Source organism: Chiloscyllium plagiosum, unplaced genomic scaffold, assembly GCF_037043375.1.
Source record: "Chiloscyllium plagiosum isolate Xiang-an unplaced genomic scaffold, Cpla_swu_hap1 HiC_scaffold_43, whole genome shotgun sequence".
In the NCBI taxonomy this organism is placed as follows: Eukaryota; Metazoa; Chordata; class Chondrichthyes; order Orectolobiformes; family Hemiscylliidae; genus Chiloscyllium; species Chiloscyllium plagiosum.
The window spans coordinates 23,518,673-23,543,348 of record NW_028270181.1 but is presented as its reverse complement, the minus strand read 5'-3'; the positions used below and the strand labels follow the sequence as shown (position 1 = coordinate 23,543,348).

Sequence of the window (24,676 nt, the reverse complement as noted above, 5' to 3'; positions counted from 1 at the left end):
ATCATCTCCCTGTTTACTACGTGTGATGCTATAAACTTTTTTTTTCTGTTTAGTTTTAGCTCTATTTCACTTTTCCCTCTTGTTCACCTATAAAAAGCTTGAATAAAACAAAGTGATTGATTGATTAAAGGTGAAAAGTTCAGACCTTGGGCTGTCAAGAGCAATACTTCAATAGCCATTAAGTAAATTGGTAGTGCTGGGTTTCAGTTGATAAATCAAAAGTGCAGTTTAATCCACCAGGCTTTGTTGTTGTCATAGGTGGTCAAGTGGTCAACTTAATGAATCAACGATTGCATTCTGGCTTTACTGAAATGGAGGTGTTGCAAATATTTTGTGATCTTTGTGAAGCGGTGGCGAGGCTACATCAGTGCAAACCTCCAATTATTCATAGAGATCTCAAGGTGAGAATTATTTGAGAAAGATTGAACTAAAATTTCTTCCACATGTGTATTTTTTTTTAAAAAAGTTGCACTTTCTGTTCGGTCCTAGGTGGAAAATCTTCTACTTCATGATAGTGGTAGTTATGTCCTCTGTGATTTTGGAAGCGCAACAAATAGAGTTATACATCCTCAGATCGAAGGAGTCAGTGCTGTTGAAGAAGAAATAAAAAAGTAAGTTTTTTTGTAAAATCAGACGCCTTTTAAATTATCGACTCAAAAAGGACCTGAGGTTAGTTAAAATGCTATTTGTATGGCTCTGTGACAGTTATCTGTTGATTTGCATCTCTTTCCTTTTTTGCATATTGGCTTTGTCATTTTTAGTAATATAACTGATTTCCTGAGTTACAAATTATTACAACTTATTTTTCAGTACCACGAATTGTAACAGTTGAGGTCCCAGTACTGTTACCTATGGTGCACTTGTTACATTCTGCTCACTTGAAAAAGACCCATATGTATCTGCTATCTCCTTCCTTTTAGCTATTCAGTTTTCTATCCAATACAATGTGCTATCCCTTTATTTCTTGCAATAACCTTTGTGGCACCTTATCAAATGCCTCTGGAAACCTGAATACTTAAACTGCAAGATGTGTTAGCCCTTCAAACAGCTCCAAAAGATTCCCTTCAACAAAACCATGTCGTCTATTCCTTATTTACCTTGAACCTATCTAAGTGGTCTGTTATACCTTTAATAATTTCTAAAATTTTTCCTATGTCAGATGCTAAGCTAATTGGTTTATTGGTCAGGAAGAAAGTTAGCCACCAGGATACAAGAACACCAGCTAGCCACAAAAAGACACGACCCTCTCTCCCTCGTAGCCCTATACATGGAGGAAAAAGAAATCGACTGGGACAACGCATCTATCCTGGGACAGGCTAAGCAAAGACATGCCAGAGAATTCCTAGAGGCCTGGCACTCCAACCACAATGCCACAAACAAACACACAAATCTAGATACCATCTATCAACCCCTCAGAAAACAAACAGGAAATGACATCACCATAAACCTCTGGAATCCCATCCAGGACAAACATATAAATAGAAAGCAGGACACAACAGCTTCGCTTCACTTGGAGGTCACCACTGATAATGTTACCTAGCCAGGTAATGAAACGTCTGGATATCAAACCTACAGCTCAGCGAGCAAACCTACACCCAAACCTCAACCTGAGCTACAAACCTTGGTTTACAGTTTTCTGCTTTCTGTCTCCCTCCATTTTGAATAAAGGAGTTGCATTCACTGTCTTTCAATCTAATGGGACTTGCTGTGACTTAACAATGGGATTGTCCATGCCTGCAGTGCCAATGATTGTGATTTCGCTCCGAAATAATTCATTAATCACATCTCATTGCACAAAACCAGGCTTGTAAAGTCTACTATCCCGTTGGCTCCAGAACATACGGTTCTAAAAAACTGTCCTGAAAGTATTCTATGAACTCCTCATCTAGGCTGCCTTCTGTCAAGCTAACATTTGTAGTTGATATGTATATTAAAATCTCCCATGGTTTATAGCTGTGCCTTTCTAATATACTCTTCTTATTTCCTCCTTTATGAACCACCTATTATGTGGTTACTCTTAGGTGGCTTGTACACCAATCGTACAAGTTACTCTTGCCTTAATCATTTCTCATCTCTTCCCCAAACTGTAAATCTGGTTTCTTGAATTTAGGTCATCATTAACTAATCAAGCCACCCTCCATTTTTTTTCTACATTCCTGTCCTTCCTAATTATCCTGTATTCTTCAAGATTCAGGTCCTGATCTACATCATCTTGTACCCATTTATTTGTAATGGCTACTAGATTAAGTTTATTCCTTTCTACTTATGCTGTCAGTTTATCTGTTTAGTTTTGAATGCTACATGCATTCAGATACAGAGCCTTTAACTTAATTAAATATTTTTTAAAAAGAATAATCTGTTGGTTTACTCTGAGATTTAAGTACTTTTTTCCCCTAGATCAGTTTATAATGTTTTTAATCACTTGTGAGGTCTGGGCATCACTCGCTGGCCAGCAATTTTATTGCCTGTCCCTACTTACCCCTGAGAAGGTGGTAGTGAGCTGCTTTCTTGAAACACTGTAGTCCACATTCTGTAGGTTGCCTGCTCTTTGGAGTTGAGTCTATTCTTCGATTTACCATACCTTCCTAAGTTTGATCCCTTATCCCCATTTTTAAAAAATTCTAATGTCCTTTCTGCTTCCCTGGTTGTGTGGTCAGCAAGAGCACAGTTACACTGGTACAGATCCCACTTGCACCTGTACTGATTGCCAGTGTGCCACTGCCTGAAATCCACATCCTATACCTCTGTTGCAGTCATGCATTCATTTCTGTAATCTTATTAGCACTTTATTTCTCTTCCCCCACTTAAGTGCCGCTCTGTACCACGGTGCTTGGTCAGTTCACTCATCCTTCCTGCATTCTGTGCTCTAATCCATTGCAGGAACATGAACCTCATACCTACTGGATATGAGCTCTGGCTGAAGCTCCTCCATATCTCTCTTTTTGGATCCCAGTGCCTGCCTTGTTCACAGTTGCACCCTCCTGTGCCTGACTACAGACCACATTTGATGTAATTAAGTTAAAGGATGTAACTGCCTCCTAAATCATTGCCCAGTACCTCTTCCCTTCCTGGTGTGTCACAATATCTATTCAGCATTTTTGGCTGAAATTCCTCAAACCTCAACCAATACTTTTTGCAGTTGTAGTCACTGTGGATCACTCTAGCATCCTCCAGCTGACCTACAGTACAGCAACAACACGTCGACTGATTAGCCATCTCCATTCTATTGAACTAATTCATTTAAGTATTTTAAATGAATCTCCAAACTTTATTGTTCAACTGTAATATTATCTATTGATTTTAAACTGCTTAGCCAATCAAAAGAGACGTGGAAGAAATGCCAATCACCGACATGCTATTTTGTTTTAATCCAGGTGGGGTTTTTTTTTCTATACTTTTTAAGTGCAGGGAGTATGATCTAGCTCAATTTTAATTTGGAATATTTTCAAATTCTGCACTTTAATTATAATTACTAAGCCACATCTAGCTCTAACGTGCAACCACCACCCTCCACTCCTTTCTTGTCTCTGATTCATCCACCTGCTTGTCAAATAACCAGAATTGATGAACAGCACTGATTCTAACTAAACATTTGGAAAGATGAAGCCTTAAGCTGGTCCTGAGCCATCGACTCTTTTTCCTCACCCAGGCTACTGTCTAAAGCTTATCCACATCATTCTCAATATTGTAATACAATTTCACATCCTATTTCCTCTTCCATCATTAAATGGATTCCACCTCTATTTAAATTTATAAGCAGCTGCAATTCTCATTCATGTCTTTGTTAACTCTAGCCTTGACAATTCCAATGCTCATACAGTTGGTATTGCACTTGACACCCACTAAACTTGAATATCCAACACTCTGCTACCCATGGTCTAACAGTCATCAAATGCTGTTCACCCATCCTCCTTGTGCTTACTATTTTACACTGGCTCCTTGTCTGGCAGCCACTGAATTTTAAAACTTGTCTTTGATTTAAATCCTAAACACGCCACCACCCTAGTCCATGACTTTACCCCGCTCGTTCCCTATAATCTCCTACAGCTGCGAGATCTCACTTCTCCTCCAATAGCCTCTTAATTAATCTTCTTCAATCATTGATGTTCCTGTCTCCAGCCATTCTCATACTAATTTTAGAATTTCCTCCCTACACCTATTCAATTGTCATTAATTCCTCCTTGCAAGATGGTCATGGAGTCAGAGGGGTAGGCAGGACAGGTTACTGAAGTGTCAGTGGGGCAGCACTTAGGGGCCAGCGACCATAATTCTGTTCGTTTTAGTTTAAAATAGCGATGAAGTCTTAAATTGGAGTAAGGCCAATTTTGACAGTTTTAGGCAGGAACTTTCAAAAGCTGATTGAGGGCAGATGTTTGCAGGTAAAGGGGCGGCTGGAAAATGGGAAGCCTTCGATAATGAGAGTCCAGAGACAATATATTCCTGTTAGGGTGAAAGGAAAGTCTGGTAGGTGTTGGGAATGCTGGATGACTAGTGAAATTGAAGTTTTAGTTAAGAAAAAGAGGGAAGCATATGCCAGGTATAGACTGCATCGAACATTACAGCACAGTACAGGCCCTTCGGCCCTCGATGTTGCGCCGACCTGTTATACCAATCTGAAGCCTGTCTAACCTACACTATTCCATGTTCTTCCATATGCTTGTCCAATGACGACTTAAATGTACTTAAAGTTGGCGAATCTACTACCGTTGCAGGCAAAGCATTCCATATTCTTACTACTCTCTGTGTAAAGAAACTACCTCTGACATATGTCCTATATCTATCACCCCTCAATTTAAGGCTATGACCCCTCGTGCTCGCCGTCACCATTCTTGGAAAAAGGCTCTCCCTGTCCACCCTATCCAACCCTCTGATTATCTTGTATGTCTCTATTAAGTCACCTCTCAACCTTCTTCTCTCTAACGAAAACAGCCTCCAGTCCCTCAGCCTTTCCTTGTAAGACCTTCCCTCCATACCAGACAACATCCTAGTAAATATCCTCTGCACCCTTTCCAAAGCTTCCACATCCTTCTTATAATGCGGTGACCAGAACTGTACACAATACTCCCCAAGTGCAGCTGCAAAAGAGTTTTGTACAGCTGTAGCATAACCTCATGGTTCCAGAACTCGATCCTCCCTCTATTAATAAAAGCTAAAACACTATGCCTTCTTAACAGCCCTGTCAACTTGCGTTGCAACTTTCAAAGATCTGTATACCTGGACACCGAGATCTCTCTGCTCATCTACACCACCAAGAATCTTACCATTAGCCCAGTTCTTTGCATTCTGGTTACTCCGACCAAAGATAATCACCTCACACTTGTCCACATTAAACTCCATTTGCTACCTCTCAGCCCAGCTCTGCAGCTTATCTATGTCTCTCTGTAATCTACAACATCCTTCGTCACTATCCACAACTCCACCGACCTTAGTGTCGACTGCAAATTTACTAACCCACCCTTCTACGCCCTCATCCAGTAGTTTATAAAAATGACGAACAGCAGTGGACCCAACATTAACCCTTGTGGTACACCATTGGTAACTGGACTCCAGGATGAACATTTCCCATCAACCACCACCATCTGTCTTCTTTCAGCAAGCCAATTACTGATTCAAACTGCTATATCTCCCACATTCCCATTCCTCCGCTTTTTGTACAATAGCCTACTGTGGGGAACCTTATCGAACGCCTTGCTGAATCCATATACACCACATCAACCGGTTTACTCTCATCTATCTATTTGGTCACCTTCTCAAAGAACTCAATAAGGTTTGTGAGGCACGACAGACCCTTCACAAAACCGTGCTGACTATCCCTAATCAAATAATTCTTTTCTAGATGATTATAAATCCTATCTCTTATAACCTTTTCCAACACTTTACCAACAACTGAAGTAAGGCTCACTGGTCTATAATTACCAGAGACGGAGTGTATCCTTCGAGTATAAAGGCAGTAGGAGTATACTTAAGAGGGAAATCAGGAGAAAGAGGACATGAGATAGCTTTGGCAAATAGGATTAAGGAGAATCCAAAGAGTTTTTTAAAAATACATTAAGGACAAAAGGTTAACGAGGGAGAGAATAGGGCCCCTCAAAGGTCAGCAAAGCAGCCAATGTGTGGAGTCGCAGGAGATGGGGAGATATTAAACGAGTATTTTGCATCAGTTATTTTACTATGGAGAAGGACATGGAAGATATACAATATGGGGAAATTGATGGATGTCTTGAAATGCAAAGAAGTGGATAAATCCCTAGGAACTGATCAGGTGTACCCAGAACTCTGTGGGAAGCTAGGGAAGTGATTGCTGGGCCCATTGCTGAGATATTTGTAGCATCAGTAGTCACAGGTGAGGTTCTGGAAGACTCGAGTTTGGCTAACATGGTGCCCCTATTTAAGAAAGGTGGTAAGAAAAAGCGTGAGAACTATAGACCGGTGAGCCTGACATCAGTTGTTGGAGGGAATCCTGAGGGTCAGGATGTACATGTATTTGGAAAGGCAAGGACAGATTAGGGATAGTCAACATGGCTTTGTGCGTGGGAAATCATGTCTCTCAAACTTGATTGTTACATTTTCGAAAAATTCAAAGAGAGTTGATGAGGGGTGAGTGGTGGGCATGATCTATATGGACTTCAATAATGCATTCGACAAGGTTCCTTATGGGACACTGGTTAGCAAGGTTAGGTCTCATGGAATACAGGGAGACCTAGCCATTTGAATTGAATTGAATTTATTGTCACGGGTACCGAGGCACAGTGAAAAGCCTTGTCTTGCGAGCAATGCAGGCAGATCAGAGTTAAGTAGCATAGGTAAGTAAATAATAGGTAAACAGTGGCAAAAACAAAAACACAAGTACAGGCGAATGCTAAGAGTTTGTGTGTCCATTCAGTATTCTAACAACAGTAGGGTAGAAACTGTTTTGAAACCGGCTGTGCATTCAAGCTTCTGTACCTTCTCCCCGATGGTAGAGGTTGTAGAAAAACATTGCCAGGGTGGGATGGATCTTTGAGAATGCTGGCGGCCTTTCCTTGACAGCGGGCCTGATAGATGGATTCTATAGACGGGAGGTTGGCCTTTGTGATTATCAGGGCCGAGTTCACCACTCTCTGTAACCGTCTCCGGTCTAGAATGGTACAGTTGCCATACCAGGTAGTGATAAATCCAGACAGAATGCTTTCGACGGCGCATCTATAAAAGTTGGCAAGGGTATTCACCGTCATGCCAAATTTCATCAGCTGTCTGAGGAAGAGGAGACATTGTTGGGCATTTGTAACCAGTGCGTCCAAGAAATCTTGTTGTGGGTGACCACTCCCATGAGCTTGATGCTGTCCACTCATTCCACCTCTGTGCTGTTAATGTGGGAGGGGGGTATGCGTAACATCCCGCCGAAAGTCAATAATGAGTTCCTTGGTTTTGTGGGCATTGAGAGCTAGGTTGTTCTCAGTGTGCCATTTTTCCAGGTCTTCCACTTCCCATTTGTAGACTGTTTCGTTACTATCTGAGATTGACTATGGTGATGTCATCAACAAACTTGTAAATAGCATTAGTCTGATATTTGGCGACGCAGTCATGGGTATACAGTGAGTACAGTAGGGGACTGAGTACGCATCCCTGGGGGGCTCCAGTGTTGTGTGTTAATGAGGATGAAATATTGTCCCCAGTCTTCACTGATTGTAGCCAGGAAACTGAGGCTCCAGTTGCAGAGAGTGGGGCTTAGTCCGAAATCACTAAGTTTAGTAATCAGACTTGAGGGGATAATAGTGTTGAAGGCTGAACTGTAGTCAATGAGTAGGATTCTTATGTAGCTGTTCTTGGTGTCAAGATGTTCTAGAGAGGGGTGAAGGGCATGTGATATGGCATCTGATGTGGATCTGTTGGTCTGATAGGCAAATTGGAGTGGGTAAAGAGTAGTGGGGAGGCTGGAGTTGATTAATGCCATGACCAGCCTTTCAAAGCACTTCATGACCACTAAAGTTAGGGCCACTGGGGGGTAGTCATTGAGACATGCTGCATGAGCTGCCTTAAGCACAGGAGTGATGTTGGCCCTCTTGCAACAGGCAGGGATAGTGGCCTGCTGCAGGGAGAGGTTGAAGATGTCCGAGAAGACCTCTGCCAGTTGATCTGCGCATGCCCTGAGTACACACCCTGGTACTCCATCTGGTTCCATCGCTTTCCTTGGATTCACACGAAGGAAAACTGATCTGACCTCTGATGCAGTGACTGTTGGGATAGGTTCATCAGGACTTGTCAATATAGGTGTTACCTCTCCGCCAAAATTCTGCTCAAAGTGAGCATAGAAGTCATTTGAGATGATCTGGGAGGGATGTGTCATCGTCTGCTATCTTTCACGGTCTCTTTTTAGACCCTGTGATGTCATTCAGTCCTTGCCATAGTTGATAGGTGTCTGTCTGGGTCTCTCGTTTGGTTCAGTCTTGGGCCTTTGCTGTCTTAATAGTTCTGGAAATGTCATATTTGGATTTCTTATATTTGAGTGGGTCTCCTGGTCTGAAGGCCTCATGCCTGATTTTTAGCAGATTCTGTATGTCCTGATTCATCCAAGATTTCTTGTTGGGGAACACCTGGATTGACGTCCTCTGTATGCAGTCTTCCACACACTTGCTGATAAAGTCTGTGACGGTGGTGGCGTACTCGTCCAAGGTACCAGCGGACTCTTTGAACATTTGGATACAGAACTGGTTCGAAGATGGAAGAGAGGGTGGTGTGGAGGGTTGTTTTTCAGACCGGAGGCCTGTGAACTGTGGAGTGCCACCAGGATCAGTGCTGGGTCCACTACTTTTCGTCATTTATATAAATAATTTGGATGTGAACATAGGAGGTATAGTTAATAAGTTGGCAATTGACATCAAATTTGGAGATGTAGTGGACAGCAAAGAAGTTTACCTCAAGATCCTTGATCAGATGGGCTAACAGGCTGAGGAGTGGCAGATGGAGTTGAATTTAGATAAATGCGATGTGCTGCATTTTGGAAAAGCAAATCCGAGCAGGACTTAGACAATTAATGGTAAAGTTCTCGGGAGTGTTTCTGAACAAAGAAACCTTGGAGTGCAGGTTCATTGTTCCTTGAAAGTAGAGTCGCAGGTAGATAGGATAGTGAAGAAGGCATTTGGTATGCTTTTCTTTATTGGTCAGAGTATTGAATAGAGCAGTTGGGAGGTTAATTTGCAGTTGTACAGGACATTGGTTAGGCCACTGTTGGAATGTTGCATACAATTCTGGTCTCTTTCCTTTCGGAAAGATGTTGTGAAACTTGAAACGGTTCAGAAGAGAATTTCAAGGATGTTGTCGGTTAGAAATGTTGAATAGACTGGGGCTGTTTTCCCTGGATCATCGGAGATTGAGGGGTGACCTTCTAGAGGTTTCTAAATCATGAGGGGTATGGATAGGACAAATAGACAAAGTCCTTTCCCTGGCATGGGGGAGTCCATAGAGGGCATAGGTTTAGGGTGAGAGGGGAGAAGGCGGCACAGTGGCTCAGTGATTTGCACTGCTGCTTCACAGCACACGGGACTTGGGTTCAATTCCAGCCTTGGGTGACTATTTGTGTGGAGTTTGCACATTCTCCGTGTCCGTGGGTTTCCTCCGGGTGGTCCGGTTTCCTCCCACAATCCAAAGATGTGCAGGTCAGGTGAATTGGCCATGCTAAATTGCCTGTGGTGTTCAGGAGTGTGTGGGTTAGATGCATTAGTCAAGGGTAAATGGGAAGTGGAATGGGTTTTGATGCGATACTCTTCGGAGGGTTGGTGTGGACTTGTTCGGCCAAAGGACCTGTTTACTCACTGTAGGGATTCTATTCTATGAAATAAAAGGGACCTAAGGGATAATTCTTTTCACTCACACGACGGTGCGTGTATGGAATGAACTGCCAGAGGAAATGGTGGAGGCTGGTACAATTAGAAGATGTGAAAGTTATCTGGATGGATATAAGAATGGGAAGGGTTTAGAGGATATGGGCCAAGTGCTGGCAAATGGGACTAGATCAGATGAAGCTATCTGGTGGCCTGGCTGAGTTGGTCCGATGGCTTTGTAGGTCCTGTAGTTCCTTCAGTAGCTCTTGAAATATTTGATCACCTCTTCTAATGTTGTTTGGTTTAAAATTTTGTTTGGCTGAAGCTTCTATGAATGGCAAGGGACATTAAATATTTTGTATAAATGTAAATTACTCTGACTAAAGTAGCCTAAACACAAGTCAACATACTGCGATGATGTACACTAAGCCAACAGTGGGGAAAGGGCATGGTCCTTACAAAATATTGTGCTTGTTTTACATAAATAAGTTATCTTGCTCTAATTTTCAGGTATACGACACTGTCATATAGAGCACCAGAAATGGTTAACCTTTACAGTGGAAAATCCATTACTACTAAAGCTGACATATGGGTATGTAAGAATTGATTTGCTTCTCGGAATGCATGTGTTATGTGCTTTACCTATCTCAGTTGAGTTCTTAGAATGAATTTGATCTGTTATGTGGAGTGAAATTGAACCTTTTTTTTAGATAATTTCTCTTATTTGTATCTTTTAGGCCCTTGGATGCTTACTTTACAAACTTTGCTTTTTTACCTTGCCATTTGGAGAAAGCCAAGTAGCTATCTGTGACGCAAATTTTACAATTCCAGATAATTCTAAGTATTCCAATGAAATGCATTGTTTAATTCGTAAGTATTCAGCTCTTCAAATTAATTTTTCACTGCTTTAATTAATTTTCATTGGGTAATTTAGTTTGTTACCTTTTTGCAGGATATATACTTGAGGCAGATCCAGACAATAGACCTGATATTTATCAGGTTTCTTTCTTCACATTTAGGATGTCAAAGAGGATGTGCCCAGTTAAGAATGTCAATGTAAGTATGTTTGCTTGCTTGGTTTCATTAATAGCCAGGAAGAGACAATCTTCTGATAGGAGTAACTTGTGTAGAGCCTATTTTGACAATTCAGTGAAGATGATGCTAGATTATCTAGATTGTCAGACGTGCAATCTAATGTATGTGGATGGTTTAAAAGGTACAAGTTAGTTATTGACATTATGACCAAATTGAGGAGCTGGTACGTTAGTTCCTGTTGTATTTGTGATTTTATAATGCAGTTTTAGTGAATATTGGTAAGGTTTTGCTTCAATTTGTACATCCTGATTGTAAATTCTTTAGAGAATTCCTTTTTGTAACTCAATAAATAGTCTGAAGATGGTTCGTGAAGCATAAGTACTGGATATTCTGTATGTTGGGCTTTCATAAAAGCAAATATAGACTTTGGAAGTGAAGTGCTTCAAATTGATCAATCTTTGCAGCCGAATTGGGTAAAGGAGTAAAACTTGAAATTTGGAGCATTTTCTTTTAAATTTCACCAAATCCAAACACTTTGATTGCTTTCCTGCTGAGACTGTTTGATTTTGAATCAGCATTCTGTATTTTATATTTAAAAGTTATATTTTACGTTTTGAGAAGGAAGGATAGATATGTTCAAGATGTGTTACTTTTTTCCAGAATGTATCGATTCCAGTGAAAATGCCAATACCAGTAAAAACTAGTGAAGTTGCTGCTAAAAAGTCTCAACCACGAGCAAGGTAGACTGGTCACTGCATTGTATAGCTAAATTTGAGTTTTGTTCCATTTTAAAGTATCTGTTCACAGTAAATTTCCTGATGTCTTTCACACTGTAGTCTGGACTTGTGTGTACCAGCTTTGGGCGTAGAAATGTAGCCTTTTACTTATTGTTGATAATTATAAATTTACTGTTATTATAAATCTTACATAGGCTTACTGACCCAGTACCAACGACAGAGACCTCAATAGCACCTCGCCAAAGGCCAAAAGCTGGCCAACCAACTCCATCTTCAAGCATTCTGACGATTCAACCTGCTGTGACTCCAAGGAAGCGATCTACTACACAGTTGGCCCCTCAACCCTCAGCCACGCAGTTGGCCCCTCAACCCTCAGCTGCAAAGTTGACCCCTCAACCCTCAGCTGCACAGTTGACCCCTCAACCATCAGGTATGTATTTATGTACATATCTGTATAATCTTTCAAAATATTTTTCAGATTTAAAGTCACTTGGTTACAGCTAACTCCTTTCTTATCTCTTGTCCACAAAGTAGCATTTGTGGACAACATAGCAAAGATAAGTGGGAAAACTAAGGACTGGGAAGCTTTTAAAGAGCAACAGAAGATTACTAAGAAGGAAATACGCAGAGGAAAAATGAGGTACGAAGGTAAACTGGCCAATAATATAAAGGAGGATAGTAAAAGCTTTTTTAGGTATGTGCAAGGCAAAAAAATGGTTAGGACTAAAATTGGGCCCTTGAAGACAGAAACAGGGGAATATATTACGGGGAACAAAGAAATGGCAGAAGAATTAAATGGGTACTTCAGATCTGTGTTCACTGGGGAAGACACAAGCAATCTCCCTGAGGTAACAGTGGCTGAAGGACCTGAACTTAAGGGAATTTATATTTGCCAGGATTTGGTGTTGGAGAGACTGTTAGGTCTGAAGGTTGATAAGTCTCCGGGGCCTGATGGTCTACATCCCAGGGTACTGAAGGAGGTGGCTCGGGAAATCGTGGCTGCGTTGGTGATTATTTTCCAGAGTTCAATAGATTCGGGGTCGGTTCCTGAGGATTGGAGGGTGGCTAATGTTATACCACTTTTTAAGAAAGGTGGGAGAGAGAAAGCAGGAAATTATAGACCAGTTAGTCTGACCTCAGTGGTGGAAAAGATGCTGGAGTCTATTATAAAGGATGAAATTACGGCACATCTGGATAGTAGTAACAGGATAGGACAGAGTCAGCATGGATTTATGAAGAGGAAATCATGTTTGACTAATCTTCTTGAATTTTTTGAGGATGTAACTCTGAAGATGGATGAGGGAGATCCAGTAGATGTAGTGTAACTGGACTTTCAGAAAGCTTTTGATAAAGTCCCACACAGGAGGTTAGTGAGTAAAATTAGGGCACATGGTATTGGGGGCAAAGTACTAGATTAGATTGAAAATTGGTTGGCTGATAGGAAACAAAGGGTAGTGATAAACGGCTCCATTTCGGAATGGCAGGCAGTGACCAGTGGGGTACCGCAGGGATTAGTGCTGGGACCGCAGCTCTTTACAATATATGTTAATGATATAGAAGATGGTATCAGCAATAACATTAGCAAATTTGCTGATGATACAAAGCTGGGTGGCAGGGTGAAATGTGATGAGGATGTTAGGAGATTACAGGGTGACCTGGACAAGTTAGGTGAGTGGGCAGATGCATGGCAGATGCAGTTTAATGTGGATAAATGTATGGTTATCCACTTTGGTGGCAAGAACAGGAAGGCAGATTACTACCTAAATGGAATCAACTTAGGTAAAGGGGCAGTACAGAGAGATCTGGGTGTTCTTGTACACCAGTCAATGAAGGTAAGCATGCGGGTACAGCAGGTAGTGAAAAGGCTAATAGCATGCTGGCCTTCATAACAAGAGGAATTGAGTATAGAAGCAAAGAGGTTCTTCTGCAGCTGTACAGGGCCCTGGTGAGACCACACCTGGAGTATTGTGTGCAGTTCTGGTCTCCAAATTTGAGGAAAGACATTCTGGCTATTGAGGGAGTGCAGCGTAGGTTCCCGAGGTCAATTCCTGGAATGGTGGGATTACCTTATACTGAAAGACTGAAGCGACTGGGCTTGTATATCCTTGAGTTTAGAAGACTGAGAGGGGATCTGATTGAGACATATAAGATTATTAAAGGATTGGACACTCTGGCAGCAGGAAACATGTTTCCGCTGATGGGTGAGTGCCGAACCAGAGGACACAGCTTAAAAATACGGGGTAGACCATTTAGGACAGAGATGAGGAGAAACCTCTTCACCCAGAGAGTGGTGGCTGTGTGGAATGCTCTGCCCCAGAAGGCAGTGGAGGCCCAGTCTCTGGATTCATTTAAGAAAGAGTTGGATAGAGCTCTCAAAGATAGTGGAATCAAGGGTTATGGAGATAAGGCAGGAAGAGGATACTGATTAGGAATGATCAGCCATGATCATATTGAATGGCGATGCAGGCTCGAAGGGCAGAATGGCCTGATTCTGCACCTATTGTCTATTGTCTATTGTTGCTGGCAATATGGTTAATGGGGGGAAAGTTTTCAGCGTTTTCAATGGCATTGAAGTAACAGTTAAAAGCAAATGCTACTTGAATGAGCTGGTGCAGGTGTTTCCTCAAGCCAAGCTAATGTCTGAAATATTGGTTTCCTTTTGAAAATGAGCCCATTTCTGACTGTCTGCCTTATTGTGTAGAGCAGAATACTAACGAAGCATGTTATGCATTGTTTCTGGGGTGATTGTGCAGAAGTGCCAAGCTTGAATCATTTTTCAAGGGCATGCTGCTTTGAATAATGCTGCTAGGTAGTGTGTCAATATGTTAAGAGCAGCAGGTGAACCTGGCTGGGAATTGATTAAAATTTATATTTTAAAAAAGACCAACTAGTAGCCACTTATCGACATGGAAGATTAGATTAGATTCCCTACAGTGTGGAAACAGGCCCTTCGGCCCAACTAATCCACACTGACCCTCCAAAGAATAATCCACCCAGACCCATTTCCCTCTGACTAATGCACCTAACACTATGGGCAATTTACATAGCCAATTCAATTGACCTGCACATCTTTGGACTGTGGGAGGAACCCAGAGGAAACCTGCACAGACACGAGCAGAAAGTGCAAGCTCTGCACAGACAGTCGCCCAAGGCGAGAATTGAATCTGGGACTGTGGCGGCACGGTGGCTCAGTGGTTAGCACTGCTGCCTCTCAATGCCAGGGACCAGGGTTCGATTCTAGCCTTGGGCGACTGTCTGTGTGGAGTTTGCACATTCTCCCCCTGTCTGCGTGGGTTTCCTCCCAGTGCTCCGATTTCCCCCTATAATCCGAAGATGTGCAGGTCTGGTGAATTGGCTATGCTAAATTGCCCGTAGTGTTAGGTACATTAGTCATGGTTAAATATCGTGTAGGGGAATGGTCTTGGTGGGTTGTTCTTCAGAGGGTAGGTGGGGACCTGTTTGGCTGAAGGGGATGTTTCCATACTGTAGGGAATCTAAAAAAGAAGGTAGAAGAACACATTTGCATGAAAATTAGACATACAAGAATTACGGAGAAGTCATAATGAGGAATATTTAAAAATGCTGATATAGTCTGGAAATAAGTTGTAACTGTACACAAGGGCCAGAGGTTCTAGATTTTCTTCAGGAGAATTTTCCACATCAAAGTATGTTTTCATTGCACCCAGCGATGAGATATTGAGATCTGGTTCGGAGAATGAGTGGGTCAAATGGATCAAGTACCAGTTGGGGTGCATTTAGATGACTGTGATTGTAGCATGACTAGACTTTTTGTTTCTATGGAAAAAGACCAGGAGCATACCAGAGTAAAATAATTAATTTATTAATTTCAAGAAGGTAGGAACGGAGCTATATATGAGATTAGCGAATAAAGCTACAAGAGGAGTATTGTGAACTGCAAGGAAAATGGTGAATAAGCTATTATACGCAGGCTAGTGGAATAGAAAAATGTTGCGCATTAAATTTAAAGCAGCATGGTGTGACAGCTTTCATTGTTCAGAAGATTGAGAGGCAAATGAGATGAGGGAATAGTTCTAAGGGAGATGCAGCAGCATAGGGACCTCGGAATTTCTGTGGACAAATTATTGAATGTGGCAAAACAAGTTGAGAAAGCAGTTAATAAATCATTAGGTCCTTGTGCTTTATGGAAAAGGCCATATGGTACAAAATGGGGAAGCTATTAAAAGAAATATGAAATGCCGGTTGAGTCTGAACTTGCCAAAGCTGGGCAGCATGCTTTAGCACAGTTATTGAAGCATTAGAAAAACTGCAGAAAAGAAAAAAAAATATTTGGAGCTGAGATCACAAGCAGCGCAGCCATGATTTTTATTGAATGATGGATCAGGCTTGAAAGGCCAAATGGCCAACATTGTGTTCCTGGGTACTGAGAATATTTCCAGCAATAAGAGTGTTCAGTTACATTAAAAGATTGAAGATTCTGGGATTTATCTCCTTTTAGAGAAAAGAGGATTAAGAGGATATATGATGATTGTGCCCAAAGTTGAGGGGTTGAGGCAAAGTAGATGATGAGCCGCTTTCATTGGCTGACATGGTCATGGACTAGAAGACAACAAAAAGTACCCTTCTTACAAAAAAACGGCAAAAATCGATCCAGTGACGAGAGGAAAATAAATGTTTATATAGCGAATGGTTAGGATCTGCAGTGCAGTACTTGACCTATTTGATGGAGGCAGATTGAATCATGATTTCCAGAAGCAACTTGGATGATTAACTGAACAAAAAGACCATGGAGGGCTAAGGGGAAGACAGGCAGGGGGAGAAAACCCTACTGAGCTGATTTAGAGAGCTGGCAAGGACATGACTGGCCAAATAGCCGCTTCCTTTAACTATTTGACTTTTAGTTTTTTGAATAAAATCTTTCTAGTAGATTGACTACACTTTGCTGAGAACTCAATTCATGCATTTGCAGACTATTTAAAGTTGGAGTGAAGATTTATCAATTTAAAGAATTCAGATGCAAGTAGAAATTTCAGTAACGGTTCTCTTCAAAACATTGTTTTGATTCTCAATTCATAAGAAATTGGATTTACAATACAATTCACATCTCTGAGACTAACCCATAGCTATTTGGCTGACATTGACCATCTATTCCGTTAGAATCCAGGACTGTAAAGGGTGCCTATTGTGTGGATATGGAGTGGAAACTCAGTACCAACTGGGTATTGTTATCTGTTCAGCTGGCACTGCATTTTCTCATCTCTGACTCTTAGCAATAGTAACCCTTTGCTATCCTGACAAGTTCTACAGTCACGTAATCATAAACTAAACAGCCTTCATCTACTTGAAATCTGAGTCAGTCAATCTCGAAAAGACATTCATGAATCTTAGCCCTATTGCTGCCATACCAGAGAACTTAAAAAAACTTGAGAGCTTTTATACTTTCTGTTCTTTGCAGTAATATAATTTACAGATCAGAAATTATAACACATTTAGAAGAACACTGGCTATAAAAGGCAAACGTGATATGTGACGCAGCTTCACCAATACTTCAGAATGCAGAAGTAATTAGTTTCACACTCTGAGGGAACCAAAGTTGGAAAAAAGAATGTGGGATACAATACTGCATAACTTGCTGTGCAATCTGCATCCCTTTTGAATGTGGTTTCCCTACACAGTGCAGGGTCAGAGAATGGGAACTGTGAGGGTATGTGATACTCTGAATTTTAAGATATTGAGATACCTTAAGTTGCCATGTTTATGATTTTATTTGCTCAGGTGTACCTATTAATAATTTAGTGCAATGAGGTATGAAATTAGAGGAATTTCAATTGTGAAACATAAATGGCTTTCAAAATAATATACTAAAGTACTTAAGTTGTGCCACTTAGATTCTGACAGTAAATCCTTAGGCCCTCCAATTCCAGTGAAACAAATAGTATTGGTGTGTCTTATTTACAATGACATCCAGTAGGAAAAGAAAAAAGCTTTGATGCAATGTGACTATGCATCAACACTCCTTTTCACTAATCAAGCCTGTCTCCTTCATATTCCAGCTGATCCTTCCTTCACGAGTACACCATGCAGGTGCATTCAGTTTTAAAAACTGATCCTACTTTTCCCCTGGACACTATGACAATTCACCAGTGAGAGAGTTATATTGAGACCTGAGATCAACATTGTCAAATTCAAATATACATATTCAGAGCCACACAAAATCAATTCTAAGAGGATTTTTGTGCCAGTTGAAGAATGGGTTGAGATGAGAGCTGCACCAATCCTGAAGTAACAGTAGGTTTCTACATTACTTGTAATGAGTTGGAACAGTATCTGAGTAGATCCACAAATTTATTTAGCTTATTGATTTTATTCTTTGCTATATCAAAGAAGGCTAGAATTCACCACATCAATATGATATATACCATAACCCAAGGAAAACCAAACATATAAATAGAAAACAGGCTATACCACAGAGCTTTATCCAGAGGCTCACTGAAGATGTTACCTAGTATGGTGACAAAAACCAACCTTACAGCTCAATGAGCAAACTTCCATCCAGAACCTCAACTGGAGCTGCAAATCTTCTCATAACTCGCTAATAAATCATATAAACTCGAGTAATAGTCGATCTCATATAAAAGTTGACCCCCTATGTTTGGCCAAAAATCCTGGAATTTTCCATATATCTCATGTAAAAGTCGATCCTAGTTCTTTACAGATAACAGATCAACATTTGTGAGTCAAGGTATTATCCTGTACATAAATGTTAAGATGAGGAAATGAATTTCTTTCTCCTGCTGTTATGTGATTTGATGAACAATTCAAATAATTTTGGCATGAAAGAGTCAGGTGACAACCAACCTTGTGGAATAAAGTCATATACATAATTGAGGTTTTTAATTTCTTCATTTTGTGTAAAAATGCCCTTTGGAACAAAACAAAATAAATAGTATTTAAACTGAAAGTTATTAATGTTGCAGAGAAGACTCATAACTGTGTAGCAGCAAGAGATTTTTGTTTCAGAGAAACTTGTGAGAAACTGGAGAAAGATATTGAACCAACTTCAGACAGTGCTAAAATAAAATTGTGCCATCAGAGGTAAACCTAGCAAGTGTCCATAATTGGAGAAAGTACTTCAAAATCGTCAAAATAGAAAATGTATTAGTCAGAAGCCATCCGAATTCATGCATGAAATGAATCAAAGAAGGATGGGATTTTGGATTTTAAGGCAAATGATGGATGGTGCATAAGGATCATGAGAAGGCCTGACTTAGTACTTCAACAGAGAACTAAGATTGCATAAAAGCTGCCTGCTAAACGAGAAGATAAAATATTAAGGTTTAAACAGTTTGTAATCCGAAATCGGTAGAAAGTTATTATGCATCGGAAACGTGGTCGGAATGCCTATTGCTCTTGACATGCCAGAGAATCAAATTGTGAACCAAAAAGGAGAAAAAAATCAGTATTGGTGATAACCACTGGCCATGAGAAAAGTAAGTTCACTTTAGTTCTTTCTTGTATGGCTGATGGCACTAAGGTAAAACAGATGGCTATTTTTAAGAGAAAAACTTTGCCAAAAGGAATTGTTGTCCATATGCAACCACAAGGCTGGATAGATGCAGGTTGATGTAGAAATGGATAAAGGAAGTTTAGAATATATGACCTGGTGGACTATGGAAGGACAAGAATTTACTCGTCTGGGATCAGTTTAGATCCAATCTAGTGAAGAATGTTGTTGATAATATCCGATCACCTAAGACTAACGTAGCTGTAATTCCTGGCAGACTTACAAGGGTTTTGTAACCAATAGATGTTGGTATCAATAAGCCATTTAAGGACATGACGAAAAAGAAGTGGAATAACTGCATACATGATGGAGAAAAAAAGCATACAAGAAAGGAGGCAGTATATGGGCTCCAGCACTGCCACTGATCTGTGAATGGATCGTTGATTCATGGAAGGAAGTAAAGGCTGAAACTATTTTCAAATCATTCAAGAAATGTGGACTTGCAAATGCATTGGACGGTACAGAGGATGATTATTTATGAGATGACATAGGTAAAGAAGAAGAAGCGAATGATGTGCTACTGCTAACTACAGACATGTGAGGATGACGAGGATCCATACGATATGATTCATCCTGATGATTATGAAGCTTTATTCGGTGCTGAAGATGTTGAACAGTGTGACTTTGCAGGATTTTAATTAATTTTGGTATTGGACATGTTTAATTGAAGATGTAACATGTACCAGAAGTTGAGAATTAAAACTGTGGTATATTTCTACTTCACTTTTTGTATGTATAAATAAAAGCTTACTACTGTTAATTCATTTTGATTTCTATTGTCTTTATTCAATAATTACTGTAATTCATTATGGTTTTCTTTCTTTATTTGTTTAGAGATCGATTGGGCTTTTGCTCATGATATAGTATGAATTTTGATGGGTATGAATTTCAGACCTTCAAAAGTAGTATCTATATAATGGTCTACTCCATAAATTTAACCTTAAAAAGCAGTCTAAAAAATTCAACTATTACTCGAGTATATACGGTAATTGCACCTCTATTATCTATCATAATGGCTGCTGTCTATCTGGCTGTGGATGAAAACTGTGATGATTGTGAATTCTGATGCAAAGAATTATCTTAAACTTTCAAGATGTTCAGATAGTAGCCGTAGAGTTTCATTTTGAAGCTTGGATATTGTTGTCAGCTGGATTCTCACTGGTCCTTTGAATTTGAAGTCCTCAAGGCATAATAATCCAAAGCTTGACAAATTGTCAATTTTTCAATGCTAAGGTAATGGCTGCTGATTCAAAGAACCAATGTCAAAAAAATTCAAGGAAAGAAGTGTTGTAAATCAACTGAATTATGTGTAACAAGATTCTGACCGATACAGAAATTCTTGCACGTAATTGAGGAATCCGTTTTATTGATAACTGTATGTATCATGTCTCTACATGCACCGGTTCCATTCACAACTTTTAGGGTGAATGATGAAATATTTTGCATTTCAGATCTATGAGCCAAATAGTGATCAGAGCTTATTAAACATTTTGAATTCTTCATTTGGACAGGAGTTCCAGCTGCAAACTGTGGACACTTTGCTCAATTACTTGGCCAACAAACAAACATTCAGCCAGTACAACTTCAACAGCATCTGCAACTGAAGCCACAGGCACAACTTTTACTTCAACAGCAGTATTTGTTGCACCAACATCAAGCATATTTCCAGCAACAGCAAATACTTCAGACTGCACAGGTAATGCTCAGTTTCATGTAAAGCTCTACTTTGGTGATGAAATGGAGGAAAAACTACAAAAGCAGTTGGGTGCAATGCAAATAGTGCACCATTGGGTACTCAATTCTTCATTTGATGCTTCAAGCATGAGGTGCTCATGGATATTTGGCTTAAAGATTGAGATGATCATGTCAGCTGGCTCTGCCATTTCCCCTTACTCACCTATCCATCAAGCAATGCTTCCTACATATTTGCTCTATTGCACAACTTGCATTATTCTCTCTCTTTTCTATTCTACTTTTTTCCCTTCTCTAAACACATCTTGTCCAAAATAACTGCCTGCTTCTTTCATTCTATTCCCACTAAACTGCGAACCACCGACGTTCCCTTCTTGATTCACTTGAATGATAGCTCTTGAGGTGCTGCCAACCTGTCTTCCAAATCTGCCATCTTTATTTCTGTCCTCAAGATGTCAGCTTTTCACCTCTTCTCCCTTTTGCAAACAATTGCCCAACTCCTCCCTCCCTTTTCTCATCAAAGTCCATGAATGTTGATTCCCATATTTATGCCCATCTATCCAGAACTTCATCTTTGAATTCCTCCACTCCTCAGGTTTTGTTTTTGTCATAGTACAGAAACTGCTTATCATAGTCACACATGCCCCTTACCTGATTCCTTGAAAGTTAAAACTAGCCTTACTTGGCCTGCTTACAGCCCTTTGAATGGTTGACCTCACCTCCCTTAGCTAGCAGGCCAGACTTCATGTGAAGCTCTCCCTTGTCCTGGTTTCTCTCCTACCTCTAGTCAAACCATTTTTGAATCCATCTTGTGAAACCCACCTCTGCTCTTTGACCCAGCATTTCTGACCTCATTGACTAGATTAGCTTCGATTCTGAAATACTCATTCAAATCCCTCCATAACCTTACTCTTCCCTATCAATGGAACCCTTTTGACACCACTACCTTTCAATGTATTTTCGTTAAAGCATTCTCGATTTTATCCTGGAGAACCTCTAAGTCTCCTTTTTTTCCACATTTCTCCTTTAGAGTGCTCCTTAAAATGCCCCCTCCTCTTCTGAAGCTCTTGGCCATCTGCCCTAACATCTCACTATGTAGAATGGTGTCAAATGCTTTGTAGTGTTCTTGTGTGCCATCTTAGGATGTTGCATTAACTCAAGGGTGTTGTATAATTACAAGCTGTTGTTGGTGGCCCATTCAATTACTATAATTTGATGAGAAGCTCTAACTCACTTGTTTACTGCCACTAGATTTAACTAACTTTTTACATTTATCTTTTGGCAATAAGTTTTTAGAGCCATCCATGCTTTGAGCTATATACATATCCTATTCCCAGATATGTCCAAATCGGTGACTAACCAGTATAAAATCTTTTGCTTTTTTTTGAACTTGTTGCCACTTCTTCAGTCATTATTGAATTATTACAGCACAAGAGGAGGCTGTTTGACCAATGCCAGAGGATCTGTGCTGCTCTTTGTAGAACAATCCAGTCAGTCCTTCTATCCACTTTCTCTAGCCCAGCAAGCTTATTTCACTCAATTGCTTGGTTGAGTTAATTTTGAAATCACTGTGCTTCAACGACCTTCATATGCAATGAATTCCAGGTTGCAACTACTTGGGTTTATTTTAAGAAAATGTGTTGTTCAAAACCTTGAATCTGTATGTGCTTGTTCTTGCGATATAAGCCAATCAGAACATGTTTCTTTTCTCCACCTTCTCTAAACCTACCATAATCTTGTATACCCTGTATCGAATATATCCTTAATCTCCTTTTCTCCAGAAAGAATAATCCGACTTTCTGTGACTTAACCTTGTAGCTAAATTCTCTAAGCTCTAGAATCATTTTGATAAACCTCTTCTACATTCTTTGATACCCATCACATCCTTCGGAAAGTGTAGTGGCCGAAACTAGATGCAATAATCCTGGTGTCCTAACCAGACCTTTTTTAAAGGTACAGCACAATTTTCCTGCTTTTATACCCAATACTTCTGTACATGACCCTCAACTACCAAAGATTAGTCAATTTCTCAAAATGATCATCATCTCAAAACTCACGCCTTGCAACATTAGCTTTGATAACTTTGTTTGTTATAGTTAATTGTGCTGATCTTCTCCAGTGCTTCAGTTCCATTGCCAGCAGTGCTGGTCTCTTGCTCTTTCTTGGCATTTCAGGATCACTTCATGTATCTGTTTGATGCAGCATTTTCTTGGAAAACATATATTTTTCTTTGAACTTTCTTCGAGTCCCATCAGACTGTGCCTCAAGGAATCCTTCAGTTAGCATCTATCTCAGTTGAAGCCTACTTTGATAATGTTAATGGCAGAAGGTAATTATGTATGGTAATTAAAAATGTTGTATTTATCATTCTGCAAGCAATAGAAGCGGAGTCTTTGCTTATATCACAAAAGAACTTGAAGTGACAAGTAGAAACGTTCAATGCCATAATTGATGACAATAACCCTTGCTTTTCCGCCTTGCTAATTTATTCAGTGCAAATTCTGTCCTTTTGACCTAATCTACAAACAGAGTCTTGTACTTGTAAGACTAGAGAACTTTGGTGTTGGAGGAAAAGTAAGTTGCCCAATTTGAGGTTAGGCCAATGTCGTTATCACTACTCACGTCTTCAACGTTTAGAAGAAATATGGTGGTATGTCTTCTGTAGGCAGAATGGTGCCAAATGTGCATTGCTGGACCATTTCTTTTTGGTAGTAGCCAGTATGTTAGCTGATATTGTCTGTCTGAGTTGCTATGTTGACTGAAAACCTTGAAAGCAAATAGGCAGTAGCAGTAACTTGTGGTTTTCAAGTGAACATGCTAAGAATATGCAAGTTATTGGTTTAGATCTCGTGACATTAAACTGGATAACACATTTGATACCTGTTTCATCCACTGAGTGTTTAATGAGGAGACTTGAACCTAGACGTGTGGAGTCAGCCTCAAATCACCTTCCAAAAAAATTGTGTTCTTCAGGGATCATTATCAGGGGCATGTAGGCACACTGTCAGGCAATTTGAATTTTGTTAAACTGCTAAGAGGGTGTCTTGTGCTCCTTTGACATAGATTCTCTAAATCTGGCAGTGATGTTTTCTCTGCCTTAAATAAATTAGAAAACTGATTGTGACAGTGGAATTCCAGTGTTGAATAAACATGTGCTAGTGAATGGATTTTGCTTGAAGCTATATAAATTGTCTTTGCCAGTTAGCTTCACAGAATATAGTTTTTTTCCCCCCAAAACAGGTTTTTTGTCAGGTTCTTTGGGATTTAAGGTAACTGCACATTTATTTTCAGTATTTTCATTTCTTTGTGAGGGGACAATTCCTTAAACAGTCTTCTGTTGTATGGGATTATACAGAACTTCAGTTTAACTGCTGACTTTTGTTGTCTGTCTTTAGTTCTGTTTTTCCAGGTGGACTGATAATATTCAGGATGTCTTTATTCCCAGTTCTGCAGTGTTATTACTTAAAGGCAATTCAGTTTGTTTGTGTTCTGTTATAATATCAAATAATTTCTTCACACACCAAGTATATACTATGGAATGGAACAGTGCCATTTTTAGGTGGCAGGAAAGTTTTTTTTTCAGCCAGTTCATAGAGTCCTAGAGATGGACAGCATGGAAACAGACCCTTCAGTCCAACCCATCCATGCCGAACAGATCCAAACACAAACTAGTCCCACCTGCCAGCACCCGGCCCATATCCCTCCAAACCCTTCCTATTCATATACCCATCCAAATGCCTCTTAAATGTTGCAAATACACCAGCCTCCACCACTTCCTCTGGCAGCTCATTCCATACACGTATCACCCTCTGTGTGAAAAGGTTGCCCCTTAGGTCTCTTTTATATCTTTCCTCTCTCACCCTAAACTT

General features: G+C 40.2%; 1 protein-coding gene across 5 annotated transcripts in view; it reads left to right on the top strand.

Annotated features, from left to right (window-relative positions):
* The window catches only part of LOC122541795 (AP2-associated protein kinase 1-like), a 122,217-nt gene that overhangs the window by 32,801 nt on the left and 64,740 nt on the right, over positions 1 to 24,676 (top strand). For all 5 annotated transcript variants that reach the window (XM_087982539.1, XM_087982543.1, XM_087982542.1 and 2 more), the window contains exons 4-11: positions 259 to 401; positions 490 to 611; positions 10,311 to 10,392; positions 10,538 to 10,670; positions 10,753 to 10,856; positions 11,496 to 11,575; positions 11,767 to 12,002; positions 20,627 to 20,811. In XM_087982539.1, coding sequence (XP_087838665.1) covers positions 259 to 401; positions 490 to 611; positions 10,311 to 10,392; positions 10,538 to 10,670; positions 10,753 to 10,856; positions 11,496 to 11,575; positions 11,767 to 12,002; positions 20,627 to 20,811 — 1,085 coding nt within the window. The remainder of the gene's footprint in view (positions 1 to 258; positions 402 to 489; positions 612 to 10,310; positions 10,393 to 10,537; positions 10,671 to 10,752; positions 10,857 to 11,495; positions 11,576 to 11,766; positions 12,003 to 20,626; positions 20,812 to 24,676) is intronic.